The sequence below is a fragment of the Gadus morhua genome, chromosome 11 (assembly GCF_902167405.1).
Source record: "Gadus morhua chromosome 11, gadMor3.0, whole genome shotgun sequence".
NCBI lineage: Eukaryota > Metazoa > Chordata > Actinopteri > Gadiformes > Gadidae > Gadus > Gadus morhua.
The window spans coordinates 25,832,782-25,858,442 of record NC_044058.1 but is presented as its reverse complement, the minus strand read 5'-3'; the positions used below and the strand labels follow the sequence as shown (position 1 = coordinate 25,858,442).

General features: G+C 49.9%; 2 protein-coding genes across 5 annotated transcripts in view; both read left to right on the top strand.

Moving 5' to 3' along the window:
* The window catches only part of LOC115553530 (tetratricopeptide repeat protein 28), a 199,441-nt gene extending 189,878 nt beyond the window's left edge, over positions 1-9,563 (top strand). For 3 of the 4 annotated variants that reach the window (XM_030369863.1, XM_030369862.1, XM_030369866.1), the window contains 11 exons: positions 1,624-1,768; positions 2,188-2,367; positions 2,476-3,029; positions 3,368-3,615; positions 3,719-3,843; positions 4,280-4,511; positions 4,831-4,907; positions 5,666-5,689; positions 6,546-6,675; positions 6,913-7,020; positions 7,148-9,563. In XM_030369863.1, the coding sequence (XP_030225723.1) occupies positions 1,624-1,768; positions 2,188-2,367; positions 2,476-3,029; positions 3,368-3,615; positions 3,719-3,843; positions 4,280-4,511; positions 4,831-4,907; positions 5,666-5,689; positions 6,546-6,675; positions 6,913-7,020; positions 7,148-8,817 (3,493 nt within the window). In that variant the 3' untranslated portion in view covers positions 8,818-9,563. The remainder of the gene's footprint in view (positions 1-1,623; positions 1,769-2,187; positions 2,368-2,475; positions 3,030-3,367; positions 3,616-3,718; positions 3,844-4,279; positions 4,512-4,830; positions 4,908-5,665; positions 5,690-6,545; positions 6,676-6,912; positions 7,021-7,147) is intronic. The other variant, XM_030369864.1, reaches the window with a different exon arrangement.
* A 504-nt stretch (positions 9,564-10,067) lies between these two features.
* Positions 10,068-25,103, top strand: LOC115553538 (phosphatidylinositol transfer protein beta isoform). The gene is made up of 11 exons (XM_030369875.1): positions 10,068-10,166; positions 12,376-12,406; positions 13,313-13,458; positions 13,682-13,773; positions 13,972-13,979; positions 14,101-14,175; positions 14,753-14,836; positions 16,863-16,940; positions 18,608-18,718; positions 19,094-19,216; positions 22,220-25,103. The coding sequence occupies exons 1-11, from the start codon at positions 10,147-10,149 to the stop codon at positions 22,265-22,267; spliced, it is 816 nt and encodes a 271-aa protein (XP_030225735.1). The 5' UTR covers positions 10,068-10,146; the 3' UTR covers positions 22,268-25,103.
* Positions 25,104-25,661: the final 558 nt, after the last annotated feature.

Genomic DNA, 25,661 nt, shown 5'->3' with positions numbered 1-25,661 from the left:
GAGAGAGAGAGAGAGAGAGAGAGAGAGAGAGAGAGAGAGTTGTTGGGCCAGGAGGCGGGGGGCTGGTGACTGGGGGTGAGCCAGGGGCCTGAAGGCAGGCAGCAGCAGGCTTGGAGAGCAGTCTGTGGGCCAGGACGGAGCCCTGCGGCCCTACTGGCTGGTGGAGCAGATGGAGGGCGTTGACACGCCCGCTCTGCTGTCTGCGGTATCTAGAGCTCCTCTCACCCCGCAGCCGAATGAGGGCTGTTCTCAGCGTGGCGCGCGCCGCCGCCCGGGCAGGAAGTTGTCATTCATGTGACACAGCGGGATCTCCATTAGTAGTCGGCTGCTAATCAGAGTGTGATTGATTTTTTTGGTGAATGCTTTAAAAGCGTGGCAGTTGGTTTGCCGGGGAGGCCCTTGATGTCACTTAACCATTTCTCTCATGATCAGGATCTACGTCGTGGCCCTGGACTACTTTTTGGTCGGGATACCAGTGATAAGTGGGGCAGAGACCATTTGAGTAGAACCCCCTCATCTTATGCACATCCTGGGACGATCATTTGAGGTCGATAGCGTGTAGTGTGACTAACCTTCACGGGACGCGTTGACGCGGTGCTACACTGCCATCTAGTGGATGTTTGTATCATGACATTTCATGTTCGCGTCAGAACTGGGAGTGTCCCTCTGCGAATCCTCTTGATATTACATAGATCGCCTGCTGTTGGAAAGATCATTACTGCTGTTTTGAAAGAGGCTCTTAGCATTTTCTCTCTCTCAGTGTGTGAGACTTTCTGCACGGGGGAGAGAAGAGAGGATCCAGTGTTTTGAGCCATCTTTCTTGGTCACAGTATCGTAACACACAAACAACCATAGGCTAAAAGGCCTTATCTGATGCAATCCTATGCAGGAAAACCCATCAATAGCCCGTCAGTACTGCTGCAAAGCCCATTACCAGCTGCGGGAACGCTTCCTGGTGGTTTAACATGCAGGCGTATTCACATGCTGCCAATGTCTGGCCAACCACTAGCGTGTCCCCAAGGCTTAGATCCACACGGTCAGAGCATGCAGTGCTGTGTAGCGCAGATTAGTGAGTGAACTCTGATCAAGGGAAAAGGCCATATCTGTAGAAGGATGCTAATCTGCAATGTGTTTTATTGGACTGAAAACAAAACTGATAGTACAGCAGTGTAGTAAAGTCAAAAATGTAGAGAGAGATAGTGGAGATAGTACAAGAGATTGTACTGTGGGTTGTAATACATACATACATACATACATACATACATACATACATACATACTGTACATACGTGCATGCATGCATACATACATACATACATACATACATACATACATACATACATACATACATACATACATACATACATACATACATACATACATACATACATACATTGACAGGTTAACAGGTTAATTAAGTTACATTTAATTTAACAGCATGTGCCAGTCTCCAAATATATCAACAGAGAACAAACTCTCTCAAGCCCGACTCTTGCACATGAGAACACCAGAAATAGAGCCGTGAACGAAGGAATTTTGCGGTGCACAGAACATAAAACGTCCTCCTTTCTCTCTTCTTCTTCTTCTTCTTCTTCTTCTTCCTGTGTGTCACGCAAACTCCCAGGAGCTGCCAGAGTATGACCAGCCTGTTCAGCAACACCATGTCCCCCGCCAAGGACGGCTCCTCCTCCCTCTCTCGGCGCTCCAGCAACCTGGGCAAGCCCCCACTGCGGGCCCTCTACGACCTGCTCATCGCACCGATGGAAGGGGTGAGCCAAAGGCCCAATCCCATTTCTGCCCCTTCCCCCTCCCCCCTTCCCCTTACCCCTTCAAAACAAGGGGGAGGGGTAAGGGGTAGAAATGGGATTGGGCCAAAGTCACTAGTAACGGAGACAAAGAGACGGATAAGAGATTCAGTTTGTGTTGTGGTTCAACTCATTCGCGCACATTCGGGGCATTCAGCAGACGCTTTTTATCCAAAGCGATTGATAGAAACACCTCATATAAACATTCACACACTGACGGAGTCAACCATGCTGAGGGACACCTCGAACACTCTAGCTAGGAGGAACCGGGGATCGAACTCGAAACCCTCAAATCACAAGTCAACCATCTGAGCCGGCCCCATGAGTTGTTTTGCGGTGTGCGGTGTGCGGCGCGCGCTGACCCAGGTCGTCTTCCTCCGCAGGGTCTGATGCACTCGAGCGGGCCGGTCGGCCGACACCGGCAGCTGGTGATGGTGCTGGAGGGGGAGCTGTACCTCATCCCCTTCGCCTTGCTCAAGGGCAGCTCCTCCAACGAGTACCTGTACGAGCGCTTCAGCCTCATCGCCGTGCCCTCCATCCACGGCCTCGGAGCCAGCTCCAAGGTCTCGCCTCCAATCTCCTTTCAAGGATTTGTCCGTTTTTCTACTGGAGTTGAGCAGAACCTGTTGTATTGACTCCTGTTTCTCTCCCCCCCCCCTCCCCTCCTGCAGACTCACCCTCGCCGGGCCGGTGCCGCTCCGTGCGGGGGCGTCTCCATGGCGGCGGTGGTGGGTAACCCGCGGCTGCCCTCGCCCGTGATGGACCGCTGGCTGTGGGGGCCCATGCCCTCGGCGGAGGAGGAGGCCCTGATGGTGGCCGAGCTGCTGGGCTGCCAGCCGCTGGCCGGCGCCGCCGCCACCAAGGAGCGGGTGATGAGCGCCCTGGGCCAGGCCGAGTGCGCCCACTTCGCCACCCACATCTCCTGGAAGCTGGCCGCCCTGGTGCTCACCCCCAACCCCGAGAGCGGGCCGTCGGGCGTGGGCGGCGTGGGGGGAGTGGGGACGCCCGGGGGGAGGGGCGGCGGCGGCGGCGGGAGGCGGGGCAGCGGCGGCCGGGGGAGGAAGGGTTCGTTCGGGAGCAGCTACACCATCCCCGAGTCGCTGCACATGCAGGACGACGGCAGCGACGTGGAGAGCCTCTGCGACAGCCCGCCGCTGCAGGAGTTCCTGCTGACCGCCGCCGACATCCTGGACCTGAGGCTGCCCGTCAAGCTGGTGGTGCTCGGGTAAGCTGGCCGGACAGGGGGGAAGAAAGGAGGGGGGGGTCTGCAACTATGGGGGAAAGTGTTGTTTCAGGCGGACATACCTGAAATCATCACTAATATTTGCTTTTTTTGTGTGTGTTTGTGTGCATGTGTGTGTGTGTGCATATGTGTGTGTGTATATGTCCCTGCATGCGTGTATGTACGTGTGTGTGTGTGTGTGTGTACCTGCATGCGTGTGTGCACGCGTGTGTGTGTGTGTATGTGCCTGCGTGCCTGTGTGTGTATGTGTGTGTGTGTGTGTGTACGTGCCTGCGTGCCTGTGTGTGTGTGGGTGTGCGTGTGCATGCGCGTGTGTACAGGTCGTACCAGGAGTCCAGCAGCAAGGTGACCGCCGACGGCGTGGTGGGGTTGACCCGGGCCTTCCTGGCGGCGGGGGCGCAGTGCGTCCTGGTGTCCTTGTGGCCCGTGCCCACGGCCGCCTCCAAGGTCTTTGTCCACGCCTTCTACACCGCCCTGCTCAACGGGACAAAGGCCAGCGCCGCGCTGGCCGATGCCATGAAGAGCGTCCAGAACAGCAAGCAGTACTCGCACCCGTCCAACTGGGCAGGTAGGAGACTCCCCCCCCCCCCCCCCCCCCCCTCGCACACACATGGTACACTCTCCGTCAAAGAGGCTGGTCTTCCATTGTCCTCTCTGTGTGTGTTCCTCAGGCTACATGCTGATCGGTAACGACGTGAAGCTGAACAGCCCCTCGTCGCTGATTGGCCAGGCTCTGGCCGATATCCTGCAGTATCCTCAACAAGCGCGGGACGCACTGCGAGTGTTGCTTCACCTGGTGAGTGGACACACACACACACACACACACACACACACACACACACACACACACACACACACACACACCACAGGTAGAAAGAAGGGTCCAATGCAGATACACGCTGGAAAATTCAGATCAGGTTTCAGAAGAGCGTATTTATTTTGCTTTATCCCACACATTGTTCATACTCTCAAGGTTGTGGTCATGAGTAAACAGATTTGGTTTGACAAGCAATACCATGTGAGGACTTTTACTTTGAAATCTTGAAGGTTTGACCTGTGGTCGACAAGTCTCACAAATCAGACTCTAGTTGTTAAGAGTCGGACGACAGACAAGCTCAAACCTGGATGAACATTATGTGTGTATGTGTGTGAGAGTAGTAAGACTGCCGGATCCATGATGAGTAGCCCGACCACACTCAACACCTGTCGTGTTCTCTCCTGTCCGTGTCCAGGTGGAGAAGTCCCTCCAGAGGATCCAGAACGGCCAGCGTAACTCCATGTACACGTCCCAGCAGAGCGTGGAGAACAAGGTGTGCGGCGTGCCGGGCTGGCAGGCCCTGCTCACCGCCGTGGGCTTCCGCCTGGACTCGGCCGGCCCGGGGATCCCCGCCGCCGTCTTCTTCCCCACCGCCGACCCCGGCGACCGGCTCCAACAGTGCAGCACCACCCTGCAGTCTCTGCTCGGTACGAAGCCCCCACAGCCTCTTAACAGACACAGGCAAACACTGTAGCCACCAGCTATATCAGGCCTACGCCGACATCCAGATTGTTCCAGAATAATCCAGGATATATGACTATGTTAGATAGATTTGTCTGCTTGTCACGATGGCTGGAAATTGTTTCTAACTAGCTCTACAGAAACCACTTTGAAGCGAAACTAGAACAACAGCCACCTGTTTCCTTTCGTGCTCCTGAGTCAGGGTGATGACTGGTCCGTGTGTGTGTGCGTGTGTGTGTGAGTGTGTGGTTAACAAAGGTTTCTCTTTGATCCCTCATCCCTCAGGTCTCCCCCCCCCTGCTCTCCAGGCTTTGTGCAAACTCATCACCGCCTCGGAGGCCGGAGAACAGCTCATCAACCGCGTAAGTTTCACCGCTATAATAATAATGTATCCGCAGCACCGGCTTATTAAATTAACACGCTTCACTTAGGTCTTTGACGGCGTTGACATTTTGCGATAATGGGTAATGAAAGCGATGTTTGCCGCTTTTGCTTTTTTCCCGCTTTTTTTGCTGAAATGTTGACGAGCCTTTGGAGCGAAAAAGGTTCAAAGAGGAACAAAGCGCTGGCAGGATATCACGGCCCTGCCCCGATGCGTCAGTACGAGTTAGACACCATGACACACTGGCAGCTGACGGCGCCTTTAAAACAGTGTTAATGGTTGCAATGTATCCCAACTGGTAGCTTCCCCCCCCCCCCACCCACGGGGGAGGCAAGCCTTCATCCCCCCCTGCTCTATACCGCGTGACTGCAGAGGATTAATCTGACGCTGTTGTGATTTTCCTCTGTTCTCTCGTGTAACTTGCGGTCATCACATGCTAAGATTTACCGCGGATACTGAAGAGCTGGCTTTGGATGCTGTTGACGGCTCACACAAAAAAAGAACATGCTTTGTTTATGCATCACTGCGTAACAGAGAGTGCTGCCATGATTCAGTTTGTGACTTAAGACGAGGTGGTCCAACGTAAGGGTAGAGATAGTATAAGACATTCCTTTGTTGCTGTTTTCCTTTCTCTGTTGCACCCTTTTACCCTTGGCAGAAACAAAACTCAAAACTGCATGCTATTAAAACAAATTTTGTGTTTCTATATTCTCTCTTCCCCTAACCCACGATATAAAGGCTGTTAAAAATATGGTGGGAATGGTAAGTGTGTCTTCAGCTTCCTACACTTCCATCTCCCTATCCCACTCCTCCCCACCGACGCTCATTCGCCTTGCTTCGTCTCTTAGCAAACTGCAATGCAGTCGCTCATCATGCACTGATGTAAATGTGTGTAGTATGCTACGTGCCGTGGTGCTGTAGAGATTGTCCACTTCTGAGGCGTCTCTGTGTATTCCTTCTCTTGCTTCTCAGTGGTCTTTAGGATTAAGGGGGCTTTGACGTAAGATTCACAAGCCTGGTGAATTCCAGGTCAGAGGAACGTAGTGGTGGTCATGGGAAGGGGTGATGTAAAAGCTAATGTAAAGAAAGAAAATGGAACATTATAATCTTGCAGAGGGGCGGAGGCAAAGCCCCTGTTTCCACTTACTAAAGGGGTTACATCAAGTTTGACAAAGGTGTCTCTGTTCCGGGTCATATAATCCCACAACAAAACAGGCAAAACAGTGTGTGCTCAGGGCACGTGTACATTCACCAGCCGAGCAGGGAACAGATTTGTTACAAAGCCTCATTGCTCTTACACATTGCTCCTATTGTGTTCACCATAAGGAACCATTGAATCAAGGCAACAACCAAAAGGACAAACGTCCGTGCACTGTCTAAATGTACCTTTGTTTCTCCAATACGATGGGTTGGTGGGTCCGTCAGTGCGTTTGATCACGCTTTTGTACCTCTATATAAAAGCCAACACAATGGCTAGGACATTCAACACAAGTTTGTTTAACAGATAAACTAACCATTGTTCATTACACGAAATCCCTCATATTCAGTATTTTTATGTATTTATTTTATTTAGTTATTCACCCATTAATCTCCTCTCTCTCCTTTTTACCGTGTCCAGCTTCACCAGGTGCTAGTCCAGCTCCAGACCGGGGAGAAGGAGCAGGACTTCTCCTTGCTTCCCATTCAGGTGTCCATCAGCGTTCAGCTCTGGAGGCTGCCAGGATGCCATGAGTTCCTCGCCGCCCTGGGTCAGTCACCCTCTGCTAACAAGTCACATTTAGAGTGAACCCAAACCATTCTGCCAAATCACTGTCAATGCCTTCACTGTCACCAAAAACAAGTGGTTTTCAGTGGCAACAGTGGCAAAGTGATGCCTTAATACCCTCACACACACACACACACACACACACACACACACACACACACACCGAAATAACCTGTGGGCTTCGTAAAGGTCATGCTCTTTGTTATTCTTCAACATGCAGGCTTCGACCTGTGTGAGGTGGGCCAGGAGGAGGTGGTGCTCAAAACAGGCAAACTAGCCAATCGTCGCACCTTGCACTTTGCCCTCCAGTCTCTGCTCGCACTCTTTGGTAAGATTTTGCATTTATTTCGATTAAATACTGATAAATGTCAAAGCCATGTTAATATGATAAAATATTGGTATACGACTGTTCTTTTATGGCTCCCTGACACATTGTTGTTTTTTGTCTTTTCAAGACTCGACAGAACTGCCCAAGCGCCTGAGCCTGGACAGCTCCTCTTCCCTGGAGTCCCTGGCGTCCGCCCAGTCCGTCTCCAACCCCCTGCCCATGGGCTACCCCAGCCTGCCCTTCTCCCCCCCGTGCCTGGACAATCTGGCCTCGGACGCCATCTCCGTCTACAGCCTGAGCTCCGTGGCCTCCACCATGAGCTTCGCCTCCAAGTCGGACTGCGACTTCCTGAGCCACCGGCAGCGCGGCGGCGTCGCGGCGCACTACGCCGTCCACAAACACCCCCACGTGCCACGCAGCCGCTCGTCCCCCCACGGGGCCGCCACCGCCGCGGGGGCCGCCGGGCGCGGCGAGGAGGAGGAGTACGAGGGCTTCTCCATCATCAGCAGCGAGCCCCTGGGGAGCCAGTGCGACTCCCTGCCCCTCCCCCCGGGGCACGGCCAGCGCCACCACCACCGCGGCGGGCGGGGGGTGGCGTGCGGGCCGGGCCCCGCCGCGGGGAGAGGCTACGCCGTGTCCGTGTCCTCCAGGGGCAGCGTCAGCACGCCCACCTCGCCCGTGAAGACCTGCCTGGCGCCCGGGCCCAACTCGCCCTTCCAGAAGGTGGGCAAGGTGAGCAGCTCGGACACGGGCGAGTCGGACCAGTCCAGCACGGAGACGGACAGCACGGTCAAGTCCCAGGAGGAGAAGACCGTCCCCCTGGACCCCCAGGAGCTGGCCCAGAAGATCCTGGAGGAGACCCAGAGCCACCTGCGGGCGGTGGGCAGCCTGCAGCGGGCCGGGGCGGAGGCGGCGGGCGCGGCGGGGAACGCCTCGGCGCGGAGCAGCGCCTTCCGCTCGTCGGAGAGCAGCGCCTTCAGCCGGCCCGGCAGCAGCGCGAGCGGCCGGGCGCAGTCGTCCCCGCGGCCCAAACCCCCGTCCCGCTCGTCCTCCCTGCAGAAGATCAGCTCGGGGTACAACAGCCCCGCGGCCTCCGAGTCCTCCCAGCGGGACGGCAGCCACCCCTCGCCCTCCCTGGACAGCCACGCCGCCTTCAAGCTGAAGTACCCCAGCTCCCCGTACAGCGGCCACATCTCCCGCTCCCCGAGCAACGTGTCCCCCAGCTCGGGCCACCAGTCGCCGGCCGGCAGCGCCCCGTCCCCCGCGCTGTCCTACTCCTCCACCGGCTCGGCCTGCTCCACCTCGACCAACGACGCCGCCCCCGACCTGGACCGCCTCAGGAGGGGGGTCATCGACGAGAAGGTCCAAGCCATCCACAATCTCAAGACCTTCTGGGCCAACGCGGCGGCGGCGCAGCAGCATCATCAGCAGCAGCAGCAGCAGCAGCACCACCAACACCACCACCACCACCACCACCACCACCTGGGGCCCGTGAAGGGCGTGCACGGGGCCCCGGGAGTGCTGGGGTCCAACAACAGAGACGTGTTGAGCCTCCTCAACCTCTCGCCGCGCCGCTGCTCCCCGAGCGACGGCCAGGACAGCCTGGAGCTGCGGGAGCTGGGGCTGCAGTCGCTGGACAGGGCCGGCAAGAACTCGTCCAACGGACACCGGAAAGTGTCGCCCTCGCCCACCATCTCCACCAGCAGCAGTCCTGGTGCGCGCTCCATCCAACTCCCTTCCGGCAACGGGTACAAGTTCCTGTCACCGGGCCGATTCTTCCCTTCCTCTAAATGCTGAGACACTTTAAATGGCCCTATACTTTTACAAGGTATTTACGACAGTGTGGAGGAGGATGGAGGAATTTCGAGGCTCCGCTGTCGGTCTACCCAACTCGGTCCGCAGTTTAAAAAAAAAGCATTTGATTGGTCGGTCAATGAGTGTGATCCCCAGAGGCACATGTATGCTTTGGAATGTGTCTTGTCATTGTGCCCATAACACTGTAAAATGGCAATGAGAAATACTCAACGACCTGATACTGTGTTTGTGTGTAACTGTGTGTCAGGTAGATGTAAATGCCAATCCTCCAAAAACCTTGCTGTCTGTATGGGCCAAGATGCAGCAGCTCTTAACTGTTTTACTTCATTCTGTTTTGGTTTTGTTTTGAACTATTATGGTTATGGTTATTGTTTGTTATTGTTATTAATATTATAATTATTATGTTTTGTAAATTAATTCCAGTGTTTCACAATCAGTATTACACGTTTTATATTATTAAAAAAGTGAAGAAATCTGTACCATGTAAAGATGAAAGAGTGAAAAAAAGATTTAATATTTTTTATTGAAATCAAAAAGGCATTTTGCCTGATTTCTTTGTGAATTGAGTGTCTGCTCCGAAGCATGCATTCTCTTGCTATTCAATGTTAATTACCATGTATGACTTTTTAGCCCATGATTTTTTTTAGATTGAACGTGGAATTTCCATGACAACCATCTGTCATTTATCAGTAAATGGTTTAAATAAAAAAGAAATCATGTTTGCTTTCTTGTAGTATTGGCCTCATGTGATTTACCAGCCATGTATTAATTGGGGACGCATGGATCAAAGAAAATGCACCCACCACTTCAACACATCTTCCTAGAATCCTATATAGTTCACAGATGACCAACATGAGCTCACACCCAACATATACACAAAGTCACAGTGTTAAAAACAAAAAACAAAAAAAGCAGTCTATCGTATTCTGATTCTGTCGATCATTGCATTACATAACACACTCTATGCATCATCACACATTTGCAACATAATCTGTGTTACAAATCCTAGTGAGCTGTGTTGAATCATTCCGGTGGACAGGGGCGGCAGCGCTGGTGACGTCAGGCCTCACCGCGCACCACGGAAGGGCTCTCTTTCCCCTCGGTCTCGGCCAATCACAGCGCAGAGCGCCCAGCGCCAGTATTGCCAGATTGGGCCAGATTTCCTGGTTGCAGCGCGCTGCAGCCAGTGTTGCCAGATTGGGCTGGGAAATCTGGCCCAATCTGGCAACACTGGCCAGCGCGCATGAGCCGCTCATAAGGGCGCATGACGTCAGCGGGAGTACACAGTAGACCTAAACCGAAAAAGCTGCCATGGTTCTCATCAAGGAATAGTAAGTGCAAAATGTTATATCTACAGATTGTTTCACATCGAATCTAAAGCAGGGCTGGGCATTTCATTCAAGTAGTGAATGTATGTCATCTTTAGTTATTCTGTCGATGTTTAAACAAGAGTGTAAACTTTATATTTGCCTGTATGTGGGGATGACACACGAGGGGAAGAAGGATAAGGGAGGGATTGCTCAAGAGCTGGGTCTGGGTCCGGCCTACCGGCGTTGACAGCCCCGCTTGTCCCGGGTGACAGCGGCGGTGCGGTCCCCTGTTGGGTTGTGGTGGAATTCGGGTGTTCCCTGTGACAATGACACCGTGAGATAGCGTTTGTTGACACTGTGTGGGGGTCCGCGCCGAGCTGGTAGCCTGACACCCGGGGAGTGCTAACTAACGAGCTTGCTAAGCTAACCTAACGGTGCGACTAACGGGAACACATTGAAAGGAAATGGGAGTCGTTTATTAAGAAGTTTTTTTTAATTATTGAATTGTGCGTGGGTTTTCTTCGGGTTAACCCGGTTTTGATTATTTTTGGTTAAGGGGAAGCTGTGTTGTTGTGTTCTTTCTGTCTCTGCTGGTCGTTTGGGTTTGTTAGCTATGTGGCTAACGCTAGCATAGGTACTAACTTTAGCTAGCTCACCCGATAGGTTCATTAAAAACAAGTCGATCGTTTCAAATAGGGATACGAAACACAGTCAGTGCAGCGCACAGAGTAAATGGACAACCCTGGGCTGAGGATTGAAAGATATTCGTCTCCATTTATTTCAAGTCTCTATCTCCAGAATCGAAATCTTGCTCCATTGCTAACGTTAGTTATGTTACATTGATGCACGTATTAAGTGCATTGTTGTCGCATACGAAGGTTGCTTTCTTTATTGTTTTCATCTTTTAATCTTAGATTTCAAGAACTGAGTCTTCTACTGCCCCGTTGGGAGCTGTTATGCGTGTGTATTTCAGTTGGCTGTACCGACCACCAAAAGGCAGGGTGTGTTTTGAACACGAGCTGTCATTACAACATGGTGTGAGTCAATTAAAAACAATCAATACAACCACCACTGTTTGTTTCGCTGTTTGGCCTAATGTTGTGAGGCTTGAAAAAGCGTTTAATGTATCCCAATTAGCCAAATTAAAATAACTAATTTAACCAAAATGTTGAGTTCTACCAGCAATCTTGGTTATCATTCAAATACACAAAGATCAATATACAGTTATGATGTGCAATATTAGTGTTTACTGTCACACCTGATGCTGGTCATGGTTGAAACCTTACCTGAATTGGACAATCTGTCAGTTGGTTGTCTACTTAATGACTTGCTCTTGACTGTGAAATGCAATGACGACGAGGCAGACATCATGCCATGCAATTGCCCAATCATCATAATGGGGTTCATGATTTGATGTCACAGTATCAATATGCTGCTGGCAATATCAGGACTAAATTGTCGACGGTGAAGAATGCAATTATTTGTAAAATTAGAAAAGCTCAGTACTGTACCATCTGTGACCTTGTCCCCCCTCAAACTTTGTTCATCATTCCAGCTGTGTTGTGGGTTTGTACCCTTTAAAATTCAAGCCTTTTAGCCAGGATAGCTGGTGTCATTTTCCTGTTGGCACATCCCTTGTAGTTGCTGTGACACCATAATGGAGACCTCTGTTGTTGTTTTTTTTAGTTTTTGTTCCAGGAATATTCCCTGTTTTCAATATTGATGCTTTACGTGTCCGTAAACCTCTCTAAGAATGAAGAATTTCTCCTATAATACGCCACTTTGGTTAGTTATTGCTGAGTCTGGAAGTGGAACACATCACTTGGACAGCTCTTCTTGGAAACCTTTGAACATAGTTCTGCCAACCATTTGTATCATCTTGGCTCTCCTCATGGCACTCCTCAAACACCACTAGGCCCTGCTCATTCTCAGGCCCTGATTTAGCCCTGGAGTGCGGTGACGATGAAGAAGCCACATTCAGCTGAAATCAGCACCGTCTAAACGGGTACTGGTAGTAATTCTTTCCTCAGGAAGTCTGACCACAGAATGCCTCTTCGGTGACGAGCTCTGTGCAGAGCTGTCATGCGTTGATGGGCATATTCAAGTTCAGCTTGAATATGCCTGACAGAAGCTTGTGGTTTTTCAGAAAAGGCGTTTGAATTGTTTTATTGTGATTGGTGCAACTTTGTACATTTTCTAATGTTTTTTATTTTTCTGTTTTTTCCTCCAGCCGTGTGGTTTTACCTTGTAGTGTTGAAGAGGTGAGTTCTTATGTTTGTCTTAATATTTGTCCTAGGCTGTATCTCGGAAACCCACAATGTTCGCAAAGAAGATTAGTATTGAATTGATTTTTCCGTGGCCCTCCTGTCGCTGATACTAGTAAGGACTTTGCTAACAAGCAGCTTATAATGGGCTGCTGATTCAAAGCATTAACATAAGCCTTTCAGAATAAGATTGAGTGCTAGGGTGGATGTTTCCCTTGTTTGTGGTAAATGCTGGCTTGTCCGCTCTAGCCTTATATAGTAAGGTTCCTGCAATTAGCCCCACTTATTGAAACCCACTCGTATCGTGGAAAGGAGACTCCCTCCAAAGAATCCTTCTGAACCTTTTCACAACAGAAGTGTAGCCAAACAAAAAAAAAAATGGTTTGGAAGAGGATATTGGCCTGCAATGTGTTTACTTGTTTTGAATTTAAGATGCAAATATTGCCTGTAAACTCAGGGTGTGGTGTGCCTGGCTCGCAAGCCAACAGTCAACTAGAATAGACTTTTGACCTTGCCAACTCATGTTCTCACTTATGTAAGCCTCTGAACCTAGAGTTTCACGGTACCACAACTTGATTTTATTTGCACTGATTCTGCAGATGTGATGGTTATGTGTATAGGTCTCAAGCTTCCAGATGCCAAGCGATCAACACAACGGCGCCTTTAATCAGTTAAACTGTTGTATCAAACAGAAAATCTGGGCACCACTAAAATGCTTTCCTTATTGTGTGCATTTTCCTAATTATCTTGATTCAGCTAGTGTAAACCAGAACATCTGTGAAGCATAGACCATTCAGTTCACAGAGTCCAATAACGGAACCAGGTTCCCACCGCTCCCTAGTTGATAAGGGATGTTTGACAAAGCGCTTGTTTGCTGAGGCGACGTGTTCTCCGCTGTTCCAGTATCAGGTGGGCCAGCTGTTCTCGGTGGCCGAGGCCAGTAAAAATGAGACGGGCGGCGGCGAGGGCATTCAAGTGTTGAAGAACGAGCCCTACGAGAAGGACGAGGAGAAGGGACAGTTCACCCATAAGGTCTACCATCTAGCAAGGTAACGCGGGCCACCGTCGACCTCACCCCTCAAACTACATGACAGCCCAGAGCCCCACGGGTGGTGTAACGGCGCTGTGTGGCCACATAGTGGCAGTGTTGTATCTGTGTGTGAAGTGGGCCCCAGCGTTTACCCCCACACTGAAACCATGCATGAGACCAGTGGGCGAAGCGTGACGATGTGTCCTCTCCCTCCTGTCCCTTCCCTCTTCCCCGTACTGCAGCAAAGTCCCCAAATACCTGCAGATGCTTGCCCCTGAGGGCTCCCTGGTCTTTCACGAGACCGCCTGGAATGCCTATCCCTACTGCCGAACTAGTGAGTGAGATCCCTCAACCTGGCTCAGTCTGGCCTTTCCTGTCCTTTACCCCGATGTCCTTGACCTTATGCCTTGTGTTGTGTAGAATGCTTTGTGTATAGTGTAGAATGACTTGTTTATTGTATCGTATGTGTTTTAAATGTCTCATATTTGTCTCTCTTTGTCCCCCTCTTCTCTCATGTGTGGTGTTCCTCCAGTTGTGACGGTGAGTAGATTAATGCACGCGCCGCACATATTCACCAGTGGAAAAAGGAAAACCGGTCCTTATCAGCATCGCATTCCATGACCAGAAATGGTAAAGGTCAATGTTTTGATGTGCATTTCAGAACGAGTACATGAAAGACGACTTCTACATCAAGATCGAGACGTGGCACAAACCAGACACTGGATTGCTAGAAAACGTGAGTCCTCCTGCCGAGCTCTTCCACATGGAGCAGTCCGACCGGTGCTTGCGCTGCGATCCTTTTGTATGGGACACCGGTTCGCCCGTCCTGCTCTAGCGAGAACGTGACATCATTTCCTGGCTTGCAGCACTTGTAGCGTTCCCATTTCTCATTGGCTAGTCATTGTTATTGTTATATCATATACGATAGTTACATTAGCATCTTTAGCAAACCAGCCCGAAAACAAACAACACGACTTTAGATTGTATTGCACGCACAGCAAGACCGTGCAATGCATAAATTGGTGACCGGAATTAAGTAGCAATGTGTCTAAGAACATTTCAAATCTACCTTAAAATGACCAATGTGGTACAAATACAAAGAAAATATTTTTTTTTATGGGTGCAGCCATTGAACTCTGTATACTCTCAGAATTCCGAGGGGGAATGACCAAAACGGGGCGTGCCTCTGTGAAATGCCGCAAGACAGCTGGGAGATTTACACCTTACGACTCGTACGGGTGGGCGTACCATACAACTGGGACGCCCACCCGTACTGTCCTCCTAATAAGAATGTGTTGGTTGTTGCGTTGCAGGTGCACAAACTGGATGAAGCCACGTGGAAGACCGTGGACGTGGTGCCCATTGACATCGCAGACAACAGTCAAGTGGATTCCAGTGTAGGTTGAACCTCTGATGCTTCATGGCAATCTCTCTCTCTGGCATCCCCGTGTGGACATGCTTGTTCATTGCGTGCCTAACCAAACCCTTTTTGATTCAGTAACCGATGACTTGTTGTGCATGTCATGGTGTATAAGGAAACAGTTAAGAGAGTCATTCATGGGGAAATGGGCCCCTCCACTTTCCCTACTGCAGATCTACAGGGAAATAGAAGTTGCGCAAATGTTGATTGCTTGTTATCAAAGTAAATTATCATTAATCTAGACTCCTGACGGAAGCATTAATTAGCAAGGTGCTTCTCAAAAGCAACATAAGTAGTGACTTGTTTTTAGATGTGTGTCAACAAATCTTGAGGCTTCTTTTCTCAAGGATGTCTGCAGGTAATATGCAGACATTTTGGTTGAATGCCATCTCTCGGTTGAGAGACAAACCCCATAACCACTACATTTCCTCTCTCGCAGTGCAATTCATTTCTCAGTCAACGTGTTCCTGTTACTTGGGTGTTTATTAAGCATGACGAAAGTATAGTGATGGATGAAATGGATATTTGTTGTGCTCCACCAGAGTAGAGCTTTCAATGTGATGAGCTGTAGCAGGTACTTGTGGCTAAAGTCTTCATGGGACTGAACAATCTCCCGAAGCCTAAACATCGGTCTACCGTACGGTCAACTCTTTAGCCGGTGTATCTCATCATTCACCTCTTCCCAAATAAAACATGCACAGACTCGTGTTCATCCTCCTTACGCCGATGTTAAAAATGTTACACACTGTTGCCAGTGTCTGACGAGGCATTGCCTCATTTCAGCCGTTTGCGTGTGGGTAAGCACACTCCTACGTGTGTGTGTGTGTTGGCAGTTATTTGCCTGAGCAGCAACGCCGGCGTGCGTGTGCTTGCTGATATTTGCCTGAGCAACATCCCTCTCGTGTGTGTGTGTGTGTGTGTGTGTGTGTGTGTGTGTGTGTGTGTGTGTGTGTGGTTAACGAGGCGGACGTGTTTGCCTTGCTGGAGCAGTCTGTTGTGTCTGAGGGCCCTATCAGCACCCTGCCTGAGGCATGGCTGCGGGGCCCGGAGCGCGCCGCCAGCATAGATGAGTTTGTTAGTGTAATTAAGGCTCACAGCGCGAGGCATACGCCGGAACTAGACAAACACACTCATCTCTCTCTCTCCTTCTGGCCGCTCTCCTGCGCCCGCCCTCTCGCGCCGCGTCCTCCTTGAACGGCGAGCTCTTCTCGGCTAGCGCGGCACATCGATTCACAGACCTCATTAGTGCAGCAAGTGTATTGTTATAGTGATGGAGCTCTCAACATCAGAGCATCCAAATTACATTTTGTGTGTGTGTGTGTGTGTGTGTGTGTGTCCTCTTCCACTCTTGGCCCCCGTGTCGACCCTGAAAAGTAGTTTTCGCCTGCAGGCGGGTCATGATTTATTAAGGGTCGCTGGGCCGTTGGAGCCGAAGCTAATTTCAGAACCTTTTTATTTATTTTTGTTTTTGGTGGTGTGTTTTTAACTTTTATTTTTTACCTGTCAGTCGTGTGAAGTCTTCTCTGTGAGCCCTTTCAAAAGAAACTGGGTCTCAAACAAAGAAAGTTTAAGAATGCGCACGTCTGAATGTGTCCAAGTCCAACACACAGTCGATGTTTGTGTAGGTCATATTTCTATGTGTCTGTGTTTTTTGGCATATTTTCCTTTTTTAAAAATATCCTTAACACTGTTGAACCAGGGTTGCGTTTTAGCCCTCCCTGTGAAAATCAAACTATGTTGTTTGGCTATATTGCAAGATAGGTGTTCTGCTGCAGCTGTGTGTGGCTGCAAGACGTTGTCTTCTGCTGCTTTCCCTCATGCTCTCTAGAACCGCTGTGTGTTGAGTTCCCCTCCATCTCCCAGTCAGAGCCTGGGCCCCGGGTCCGAGATGCCTCCAGTCCAGCCCCGGTGGCTTTGACTCATACACACTGTGGCTCTAGGGTGGTGTTCTCGTGGCTGTTTCCATGTCTATGTCCTGAATGCTTCTCTCTTTCTCTGTGCAGGACTACAAGGCGGATGAGGATCCCGCCATGTTCCAGTCAGTCAAGACTGCCAGAGGACCCCTCGGACCCAACTGGCAGGTGTGTGTGTGTGTGTGTGTGTGTGTGTGTGTGTGTGTGTGTGTGTGTGTGTGTGTGTGTGTGTGTGTGTGTGTGTGTGTGTGTGTGTGTGTGTGTGTGTGTGTGTGTGTGTGTGTCTGTTTGTCTGTTTGTGTGTGTGCTTCGGGGACATGTGGCTGTCACTGGTTCTCAATTCTACACAGTAGCGCTTTTGACTTGAGGGCTTGTAGAGAAACTAAAGCGTTGTGGTGGCAGACGTCCGTATGTTTGTCCACCGTGTGTTGGCCAGCCGTGGCACCGTGCTAACGTGCACCGACCCCCGTGTGATTCAGCAGAGTTTCCATTTTGTAGCGGTGCCTCTCCGGACTTTATCATGGAAAACTTTCCACCGCCTCAAACGCTCCCGTGGAACCCAGGCAGCCAAACGGCGTTTAAGAACTCTAAATAAGAGGCGCACAACTTTTTGTGTGATTTTTAATTGGATCACTTTTCCCATTCGCTGCGGACAAGCACCTTTTTACTTCTATTTTTTTTATTTTTCCAAGAAGGGGAAATGAGTTCAGTGAGAACAGAGGCGCAATTTCTCCCCGCCTCTGGGAGCCACGGCGGAACTCTTGTCTATCTCTGCATGCACACATGGTTGCATATCGGTAGCCTTTGTATTTCTGAAAACTGCAGCTTTGAGTGGGGCGCGGCGAGGGGGAGAAGAGAAATGTCACCGTTAACGTTTTGATGTGGAATCATTTTTATGTCGAGTTCTCGTTTTTTTTTTAATGTTTTTTTTTTTTGAGATCCAAACTTTTCTAAATCCACCACAAATGTAGAAATGTTGCTCCAAACCCCTCCCTACCACTGCCCCCCACCCCCCCCCACCCCTATCGCTTGACTCCGTGATCGCAGCATCAAACACTCGTGTGGTAGGCGGTATGGGTGACTGTGGGGGGGGGTCGATTGAGGCAGCTGTGTATTTTCTCCTAGAATGCCGAGCCAGAAAGAAGTGATTAATTAAACGTGTGTGTGTGTGTGTGTGTGTGTGTGTGTGTGTGTGTGTGTGTGTGTGTGTGTGTGTGTGTGTGTGTGTGTGTGTGTGTGTGTGTGTGTGTGTGTGTGTGTGTGTGTGTGTGTGTGTGTGTGTCACAAGCAGGTCCTAGGTGTTAATAATGTAACCCGCTTTGCGCAACGGCGACGCCTTTATCGCCGGGCGAGCGCCGTTTTATCTGGCGTTTGACGGCCACAAAGGCTCGTCTGTCGGGAGCGGTGTCGCTGTCGGGGCCCAGGCAGGGAAATGGTGCCTTCATCTGGAGTTTATCCACTTTGCTCTGCTCCCTACTCACCCGCACGCGCACACACACACACACTCTGTCTCCTTGTGAAGAGCTGGAGGAAGAGGGTGCGAGGGAAAGATGGGTTTAGAAAGTGTGTCGTAGATTAGGGGGACTTTTATCAGTGCGCCGCATGGCGTCATTGATAATTATTTCAGCAGGCTACATACCCAGAGCATTAGGAATTGATGTCATTTCGTATTTGCATACAGCGATTAGTATGAAATCGTTTTTTACTCGGGTGTGTTTCCGCACTTCCGAAAGTTTCCCTTAACTTTTCGCGTTTGGGCATATTTGTGTGTGTGCTATTTTGGAGACGGAGGAAGCATAACTCTGCTGTTTGTTTCGCTCTTGCTTTGCCGACAGAATGAGCTGGACAATAAGAATGACTGCCCAAAGATGTGTGCCTACAAACTGGTCACAGTCAAGTTCAAGTGGTGGGGCATGCAGACCAAGATGGAGAATTTCATTCACAAGGTTTGTGGGGTTGATATGTGATTATTATCGTCGGTGTTGTTAATATTAATTTTAATATCTTATTTTATATGCGTCTTTTCGTGTTATCGGAGGCTGCGATCCAGTGAACTCTGTGCATTTGATTTAGCATATTCCGGCCCTTTTAACTGCTGACAATTTCTCAATGTCTCCGTGTGCGTCGACAAAGTGAAACTAAATCCTATCCCAATACTAACTGCATGATTCTGAAGGCGTTCAAGTCATTTAGTTTCTGGCATCATTACCTAGCTCTACCCAACGAGGCTCCATTTGTGTCTCAAGCTGTTTTTAATGTGTGGCGCCGAATGACGTCTGGGCAGAGGGACTCTCACGCGTCTGCTTTCCCCGTTCTTCCAGCAAGAGAAGAGGATCTTTACAAACTTCCACCGCCAGCTCTTCTGCTGGATTGACAAGTGGGTGGAGCTGACCATGGAGGACATCCGGCGGATGGAGGCGGAGACGCAGAAGGAGCTGGAGGAGGTTTGTGTTGCTTGTAAACCGCCGCCTTCATGAACCTCAAACTGCCACCGACCCCAGGTGCACAGAAGGCCTTATGAAGCCTCGCTCATCCCATCTGCGTCGGCTTGGCTCGGTGAAGCCATCACAGAGATATTAACGCAGCGGACAGTTCTTATTTATTTTTATTCCGGTGTCTCGTCTGGTTAATTGGTGAGGATTGGTGTAGGAACGCAGGAACAGCACCATAGAGAAGACTCAAATCGAAACACACTGATGTATTTGCTAGGGGATGCACCAAAAATGTTCGGCCGAAAATGGCCCAAAACATAATTTTCGGTTTCGGCCGAAGGACTAAAAAGGCCGAAAAATAAATGCAGAACATTTATAGTTTTGATGATGTGAGGAAAAAAAAAGCAACCAGTGTGGAATGAGCCAGGTGCGCTTCATCAAAAGAGCGATTATAAAAGAGCCGCACGTAAGTTTGTAAACAACTAAATGACAATACACAGAGATAGAAAAGGAGCCGAGCGCACCTGTTAAAATGAATGAATGAAAAACAGCAAAAGCCACATTCGGTATTGGGTTGTGGCTTTCGGCCAACTGTTTCAGTATTTTCGGTTTCGGCCAAAAATTTTCATTTCAGTACATCCCTAGCATTTGCATTCATGCCTGAATAGGTTCGAATGACACCATTTCACTATTTTAACCTGCTGTAGCTCCACTGTCTGAATGTGCTCCTTTGACACTATAAGATTCTACAGGGTGCTTCTTGGATGTTAACGAGCTGGGTGCATGTCACAGCGTTTAAATTGTGATTATGTGTCACTCTAGCTTCCCTGCAAGTGTAGGTGACACCTTAAATCAAACTAGGACAACTTTATGTCTCGGATTTACATAACTGGAAAGTCATTCGGCATAATTCTGCAGTGCTAAAGAAAATCGACACGAGAGTACATGGCTAAATATTTAAACAATGTCTACGGGCGTATCTTTATGACATTTGTATATTCAACATAATGCCCCCATTGATATTTAACAGATATTATCATACTATGCAAATAAATTAATCTTGTGTTTATGATAAGGGGGAAGTGAAAGCTGGAGGTTTAACTGCTCATGATACTACGATTACTTTCGCACAAGCGGATAAGAAATTGGGGGTGGGGCATGTGCCATGCCCTTTAGAGAACGGGCGCCACTTGCACTTTGTCTTGCACTTCTCCAGAAACAAAAGGCCTCCCCCTCATCTGTTAAAACTCAAGCTTCTGTAGATGTGCAAAATGATCCCTTCGTCGCCGAGATGCCCGTTTGGTCCGCTGCTCCTACGGGTTTGTCCTCTCTGATTCCTGTCTAGATTCGTAAGAAGGGCTCTGTACGGGGCACGAAGGCTGCAGCAGAGTAGCCAGGCCAGACTGTAGGCTCTGTGGCTTGCATTGTGTAAGTCTTACCCCGCTGGAGGCCACTAGCCTGTCAAGCACGTATAGGGGGTCTCCTCCTTCTGTAGGCACGTCGAGGCTTGTCTTCACCCCCTCCCCCCGGGCGGTTTCCACTTACCACCGTCTTCACTCAACAGCGGTGTCATAGGCTGTTTGATTGGTCCATCGTGTTTGTATGCACTTTCACTCTGACGCCATAGCTCCTTCTATATCGAAGTGCAGGGAGACGATGACTCACAAAAGATGCCTACCTGGGCATTGTACCCGTCTCTAGGAATCACAATAGGTAGTGCGAGTCAGAGCGGGAACAATATGTTTATTTTTGGACTTGCTGAAGTCATTCTGAATAAGGCTTTAATATCCTGGCCCCACCATCAGCTCCTCATCAAATTGCAGTTTTTAGATATTTTGTCCTTATAAGGAGAACAAAGAGTCAGGCCAGGCCAGCCCAGCTCAAACATTCCTGGTCGTCTACCAGTGCCTTGTTCCTGGACCCCAACCCCGCCCCCACACTCTCACAGGTTGCTCAGCCATGTGTTAGCCATTCCCCCCCCCCCCTCCCGCCTGAGTTAGTCAACAGGCAGGTGCCTTCAAAGAAGGCTGTGATTAGGGGGCGAAGGCCGGGGCGCTTACCCCTAGGCTCCAGGGTCAGCCAGGGTCGCTGTAGCAAGTAGGGCCCTGGTTACATCTAAAGCCACCAGAACAGGCCCCATTACGTAGGATCCGCACTGTGCCCACACTTAAGGTAAGCTTTAGTCTCAGTGTCTTAAACGGCCCGGAGCTAGGTCGGTCGGTCGGTCGGCTGGGCGGTTGAAGAAGCCGTGGTGAACCTTCACTGGGTGAGTGGGAACACCAGGTCATGGAACCAATGCACGGGCAGCCTGGAGGTGTGCTGATGTTCTCACGTTGATGAGCTGGTGGACAACTCTGTGTGTGTGTGTGTGTGTGTGTGTGTGTTGGGCAGGCGGGTCTTCAAGATGGCTCTCATTAACATACAAATGGAATTCTGCAGTAGAAAGGCGGGCTGTGCTGTGATTGAGGAACGGGGCTGGTGGGAGGCCCGGGCAGACAGGATGGAGAAGTGGTGGGATAAATCCTCCCTCCGCTTCATCAGACCTGTCTGCTCCTTTGTTTAGGGCCACAGTTGAACCGTCCCATTTAAGGTGTTCGGCTATCAGATTGAACCACTAATTGACTTTCTCGAGCCATCAGCCTTGGGGGTGGGAGAATCTGAAAGCGATGCTTTTATCTAACGCAAGGCAAACAAGGTCCGAGACGAGAGCAGTTTTAGCGACTATTGGTCGGAAAAATAACCTCTAAAAAATGTATTTGATTTATCTCGGGGGGGGGGGGGGGGGGGGTGGAAATAAGAATCATCTTTCGACGGCGGTGGAGAATAACGGCGTTCTACCTGTTAACGTACCCAAAGCGCTCCACCTTCACAGTATTTAGCGGCCGTTCCGGCAGAACTTCACTTGTGCACGCATGCAATCCCCGGGACCTGTCCCCACTTGTTAGTCTCCGGGAGTTAGGAGGAAAGTATGTCTCACGTGTGTCTCTGTCTCTCCCCTCTCTCCCCGCCACACAGCTCCGCAAACAGGGGGACGTTCGAGGAACCTGCGCTGCCGCCGAGTGAACGGACCCCACGGATTTTTATTAACGGACGACCATAAGGCCAACAGTGATGAAGACTGCGAAGAGGTTCTCCCCCCAGCCCCCCCCCAGGGGGACCCCTTCACCTTGACTGATTCAGGCTGCCGAGGAGGGGGGGGTCTGGGGAGCAGGTCCCTGACTTGCACCCAATCATAGACATTTCTATCCACTGGGGAATTGATTTCTAGAAAAAAGTGACACGATCTTAGCTGATAAGGCTCCGGTTAATTTTGATCTTTTGGACCGAGGAGGGTCTGCCCTCGGCGCCTCGTCGTTGGCGAGGCCTCGGCGTCGGTGGGGAGAGAGGTGAAGAGTGGCACCTTCTCAGCGTTTTACTCTGCTTTGATTCCACAGCGGCAGGTGTTCGACCCACCTTTCTGTTCTGCTCAGGGGAATCACTTTCTCTGTAGTCGGTTGCACCCCATTTGTCCCACCCTCCTCCTCCTACTCACCCCAAGTTTGTGGCCACTTTTTGTCTCCAAAACATTCCTCATAAGACAGACGCCTTCCTGCCATCCCATCCATCGTTGTCACTTCACCCGTGTTAGAGCTGCTCTGTAGCACAGTGATCTGTATTTCCAAGCATCGGTCTGACTGCTCCATCCTAATCATGTATTTTCCTGCCTTGGCCTTCGTTAAGAGATTACTAATGCCTGTTAACCTACCAGTCCAACCCGGTTTCCCAAAGCTTTGCATTTCTTTTACACTGACAATCGTGTCCGCACAGGTATTCGCTTTCTCTCCCGAGCAAAAAAGATCCAACATGACACACAGAAACACACGCTAGACACACGCATAGACACAAGCACAAACGCAAGTGAATTCATGCACGGCCACAAGGATGACTGATCCTTCCTTAAAGCTCACTCTGGGCAAATCTCTGCAGGCTTGTTCAGCTGACGGATGGATCTTCTCAAAAGTGCTCGCAGCTCTCTCCATGATTGGCCCCTCACCGCAAAACAAACACACACAGATTCTCCGCACATACTCGCAGATATACCTAAACCCCCCCCCCCCCCCTCTTTCCTCGCGGATCTCCCTGGGGGGAAACGAGCATCCAGAAAAACAGCCACAGATGGTGCTACGCCCAGCCACTTTTTTCTTTTTTGTTGTCACCACCAGCCAGCACCCTCCTCTGTTCGGCACTCCTCTCCCAGTGCCCCCTGGAGGCCTGCCTTACTACACTGGTTCTCCGGGGTGCCACTGAGGGCAGGAGCCCGCCAGGAAAACAACCCCACTTCCTCACGGCCACTCGTGTGTGTGTGTGTGTGTGTGTGTGTGTGTGTGTGTGTGTGTGTGTGTGTGTGTGTGTGTGTGTGTGTGTGTGTGTGTGTGTGTGTGTGTGTGTGTGTGTGTGTGTGTGTGTGTGTGTGTGCGTCTCTAATGCTCGGTCTGTTTACAACACTCCCCCCCCCCCCTCCCCCCCTCCCCTCCCCACTCCCCTACAGCAGTCTACATCACCAGCAGCACAACACATTCCTGCCTTCCTTACCCCTCTATGACCCACCTCCCGTACCCTGCAGCATTACCTCCATGGCCCCTGCTACCTCTTCTCCCTCTCTCCCCGGTCGGGGCGCTACAGCCCTCTAACGGTTAGCACGCGTGGGTGTGACGTTCATAGACGAGAGAGAGAGAGCCGTCGAATAGGAATGAAAGTGATTGTGTGTAGGATTTTGTTGTCGAGGGGCGGGGAAGATCATTGTCGCCTTGTGTGTCGAGTTTTGTTTGCTAATCCGAGTTAATGTCGTCTTTTAATTGCTGATGTTTGTGTGTGTGTGTGTGTGGGGGGGGGGGGGAGGGGGGGAAGGGGGTGACTGGGGCCAGCCATGAAGTGAGTTGGTTGCTCTTACTGTGTAGGTTTGAGAACTGCATCTATACCCGGGCGTTCAACCGCATGCATTCAAGCTTGCATCTCCTAAACGGGCTTGCCATGTCGGCTCATTATCCCAGGTGTTCCTCTTCATGAAATCTAAAAGGTTCATTTTGCTGCTGTTATTTTCTTTTTTTAAATCACTTCCTCTGTACTCCATGACTCGGATTGCATGCCTCAAAGGAAAGCGACGGCTCTCGGAGGATGGTCGTGCATTTCACCTCAGTGCTGGGTATCCACATGTAGTCCGAGGGAGGGTAGGTGTCGTACTGCATGTCTGTTTGTGTTTTGGGCAAGATGGCAATAGGCTGGGATGAGGTATGGAAGGTGGTCTTGATTAAGCCTGTAAAGAAATGCATGGGAGAGCAAACACGAACCCATCAATCCTCAACTGTATGGAGATATCATGTAGTCTGAAAGACCGACGCCTTGTGAACGATTTTAGTCCGGAGTGTGCTCAAAGTCTCTTTAGCAAACCCTCAACGCCTGCTATCTGTGGAATCCAAACCCGCCAGAAAACCACCGCCAAAACAATGGTTCCACTATCTGTCTCAAGGCAGTGATTTAGGGAGGGAGTCTTCGTATCGAAAGGACAAAAAAGCTAGTTTGATCATGAGTTAATCTTAAAACTTAAATTTATATCAAAAAGAAATCTTGCTTTTAAAAATATTTCTGATCATTTCTTTTGAATATTCAGGGGACATAGTAGTGAATGTACAATATGTTGTGCCTTTTTTCTTTTATTTTGTAGATTCTTTTGTGCCATAAAAGTCTACACATTGTATCTTAATATCAAATAAATTTCACCTCAAAACCCTTTCAAGATCATGCCTCATCTGCCACATGCATACTTTTGCGTATTGAAGTTTTCCAAAAAGGAAAAAATTAACTGGCCTTTAAATCCCCATTTTTCCTTCAGACTAATAAATGTGCTCATGTTCTGGCCCTGCTTCCTCGTCTGTGTCCCACTTTCCTTCTGGTGAATCCACCTATAAACCGCCTTCTCCCTCACTCCCTTTAGCCTGTGGTCTTTCTGATGGATTGGAGGTAACCCTGAATGTCACTTTATATCATGCATTAAGGATAACACATTTATTAGGTATGTGGAAAATCAATTCACGTGATGAATAAAAAAAAAGGCCTGCCAAAAACATCCATGTTTCCTTGGGTGCAAATGAACGGTGCAGTGCTTCAGAGCATTGGCTAATGGTGAACTTATCAATTATGTGCTGTTTTTTTTCAGACAGGTAAAGTAAAAAACAAGGCCGGACACCGACCTGTAGAACACAAACCTCATCATCAAACCGTAACATTAAAACAGCACGAAATAAAAAATTGCACAAAAAAATCTATCTGTATTTATGTTTACGCAATCAAAGTACATATTTTATCGACACTCAAAAACCACGGCCCTGTGGTATCCCGATGTCTGCTTATTCCCATCCCTACATTCAACGTTATTACTACCCTGTTCACTGAACGGCCTCTAGGGCTCCACCTTCCTCAT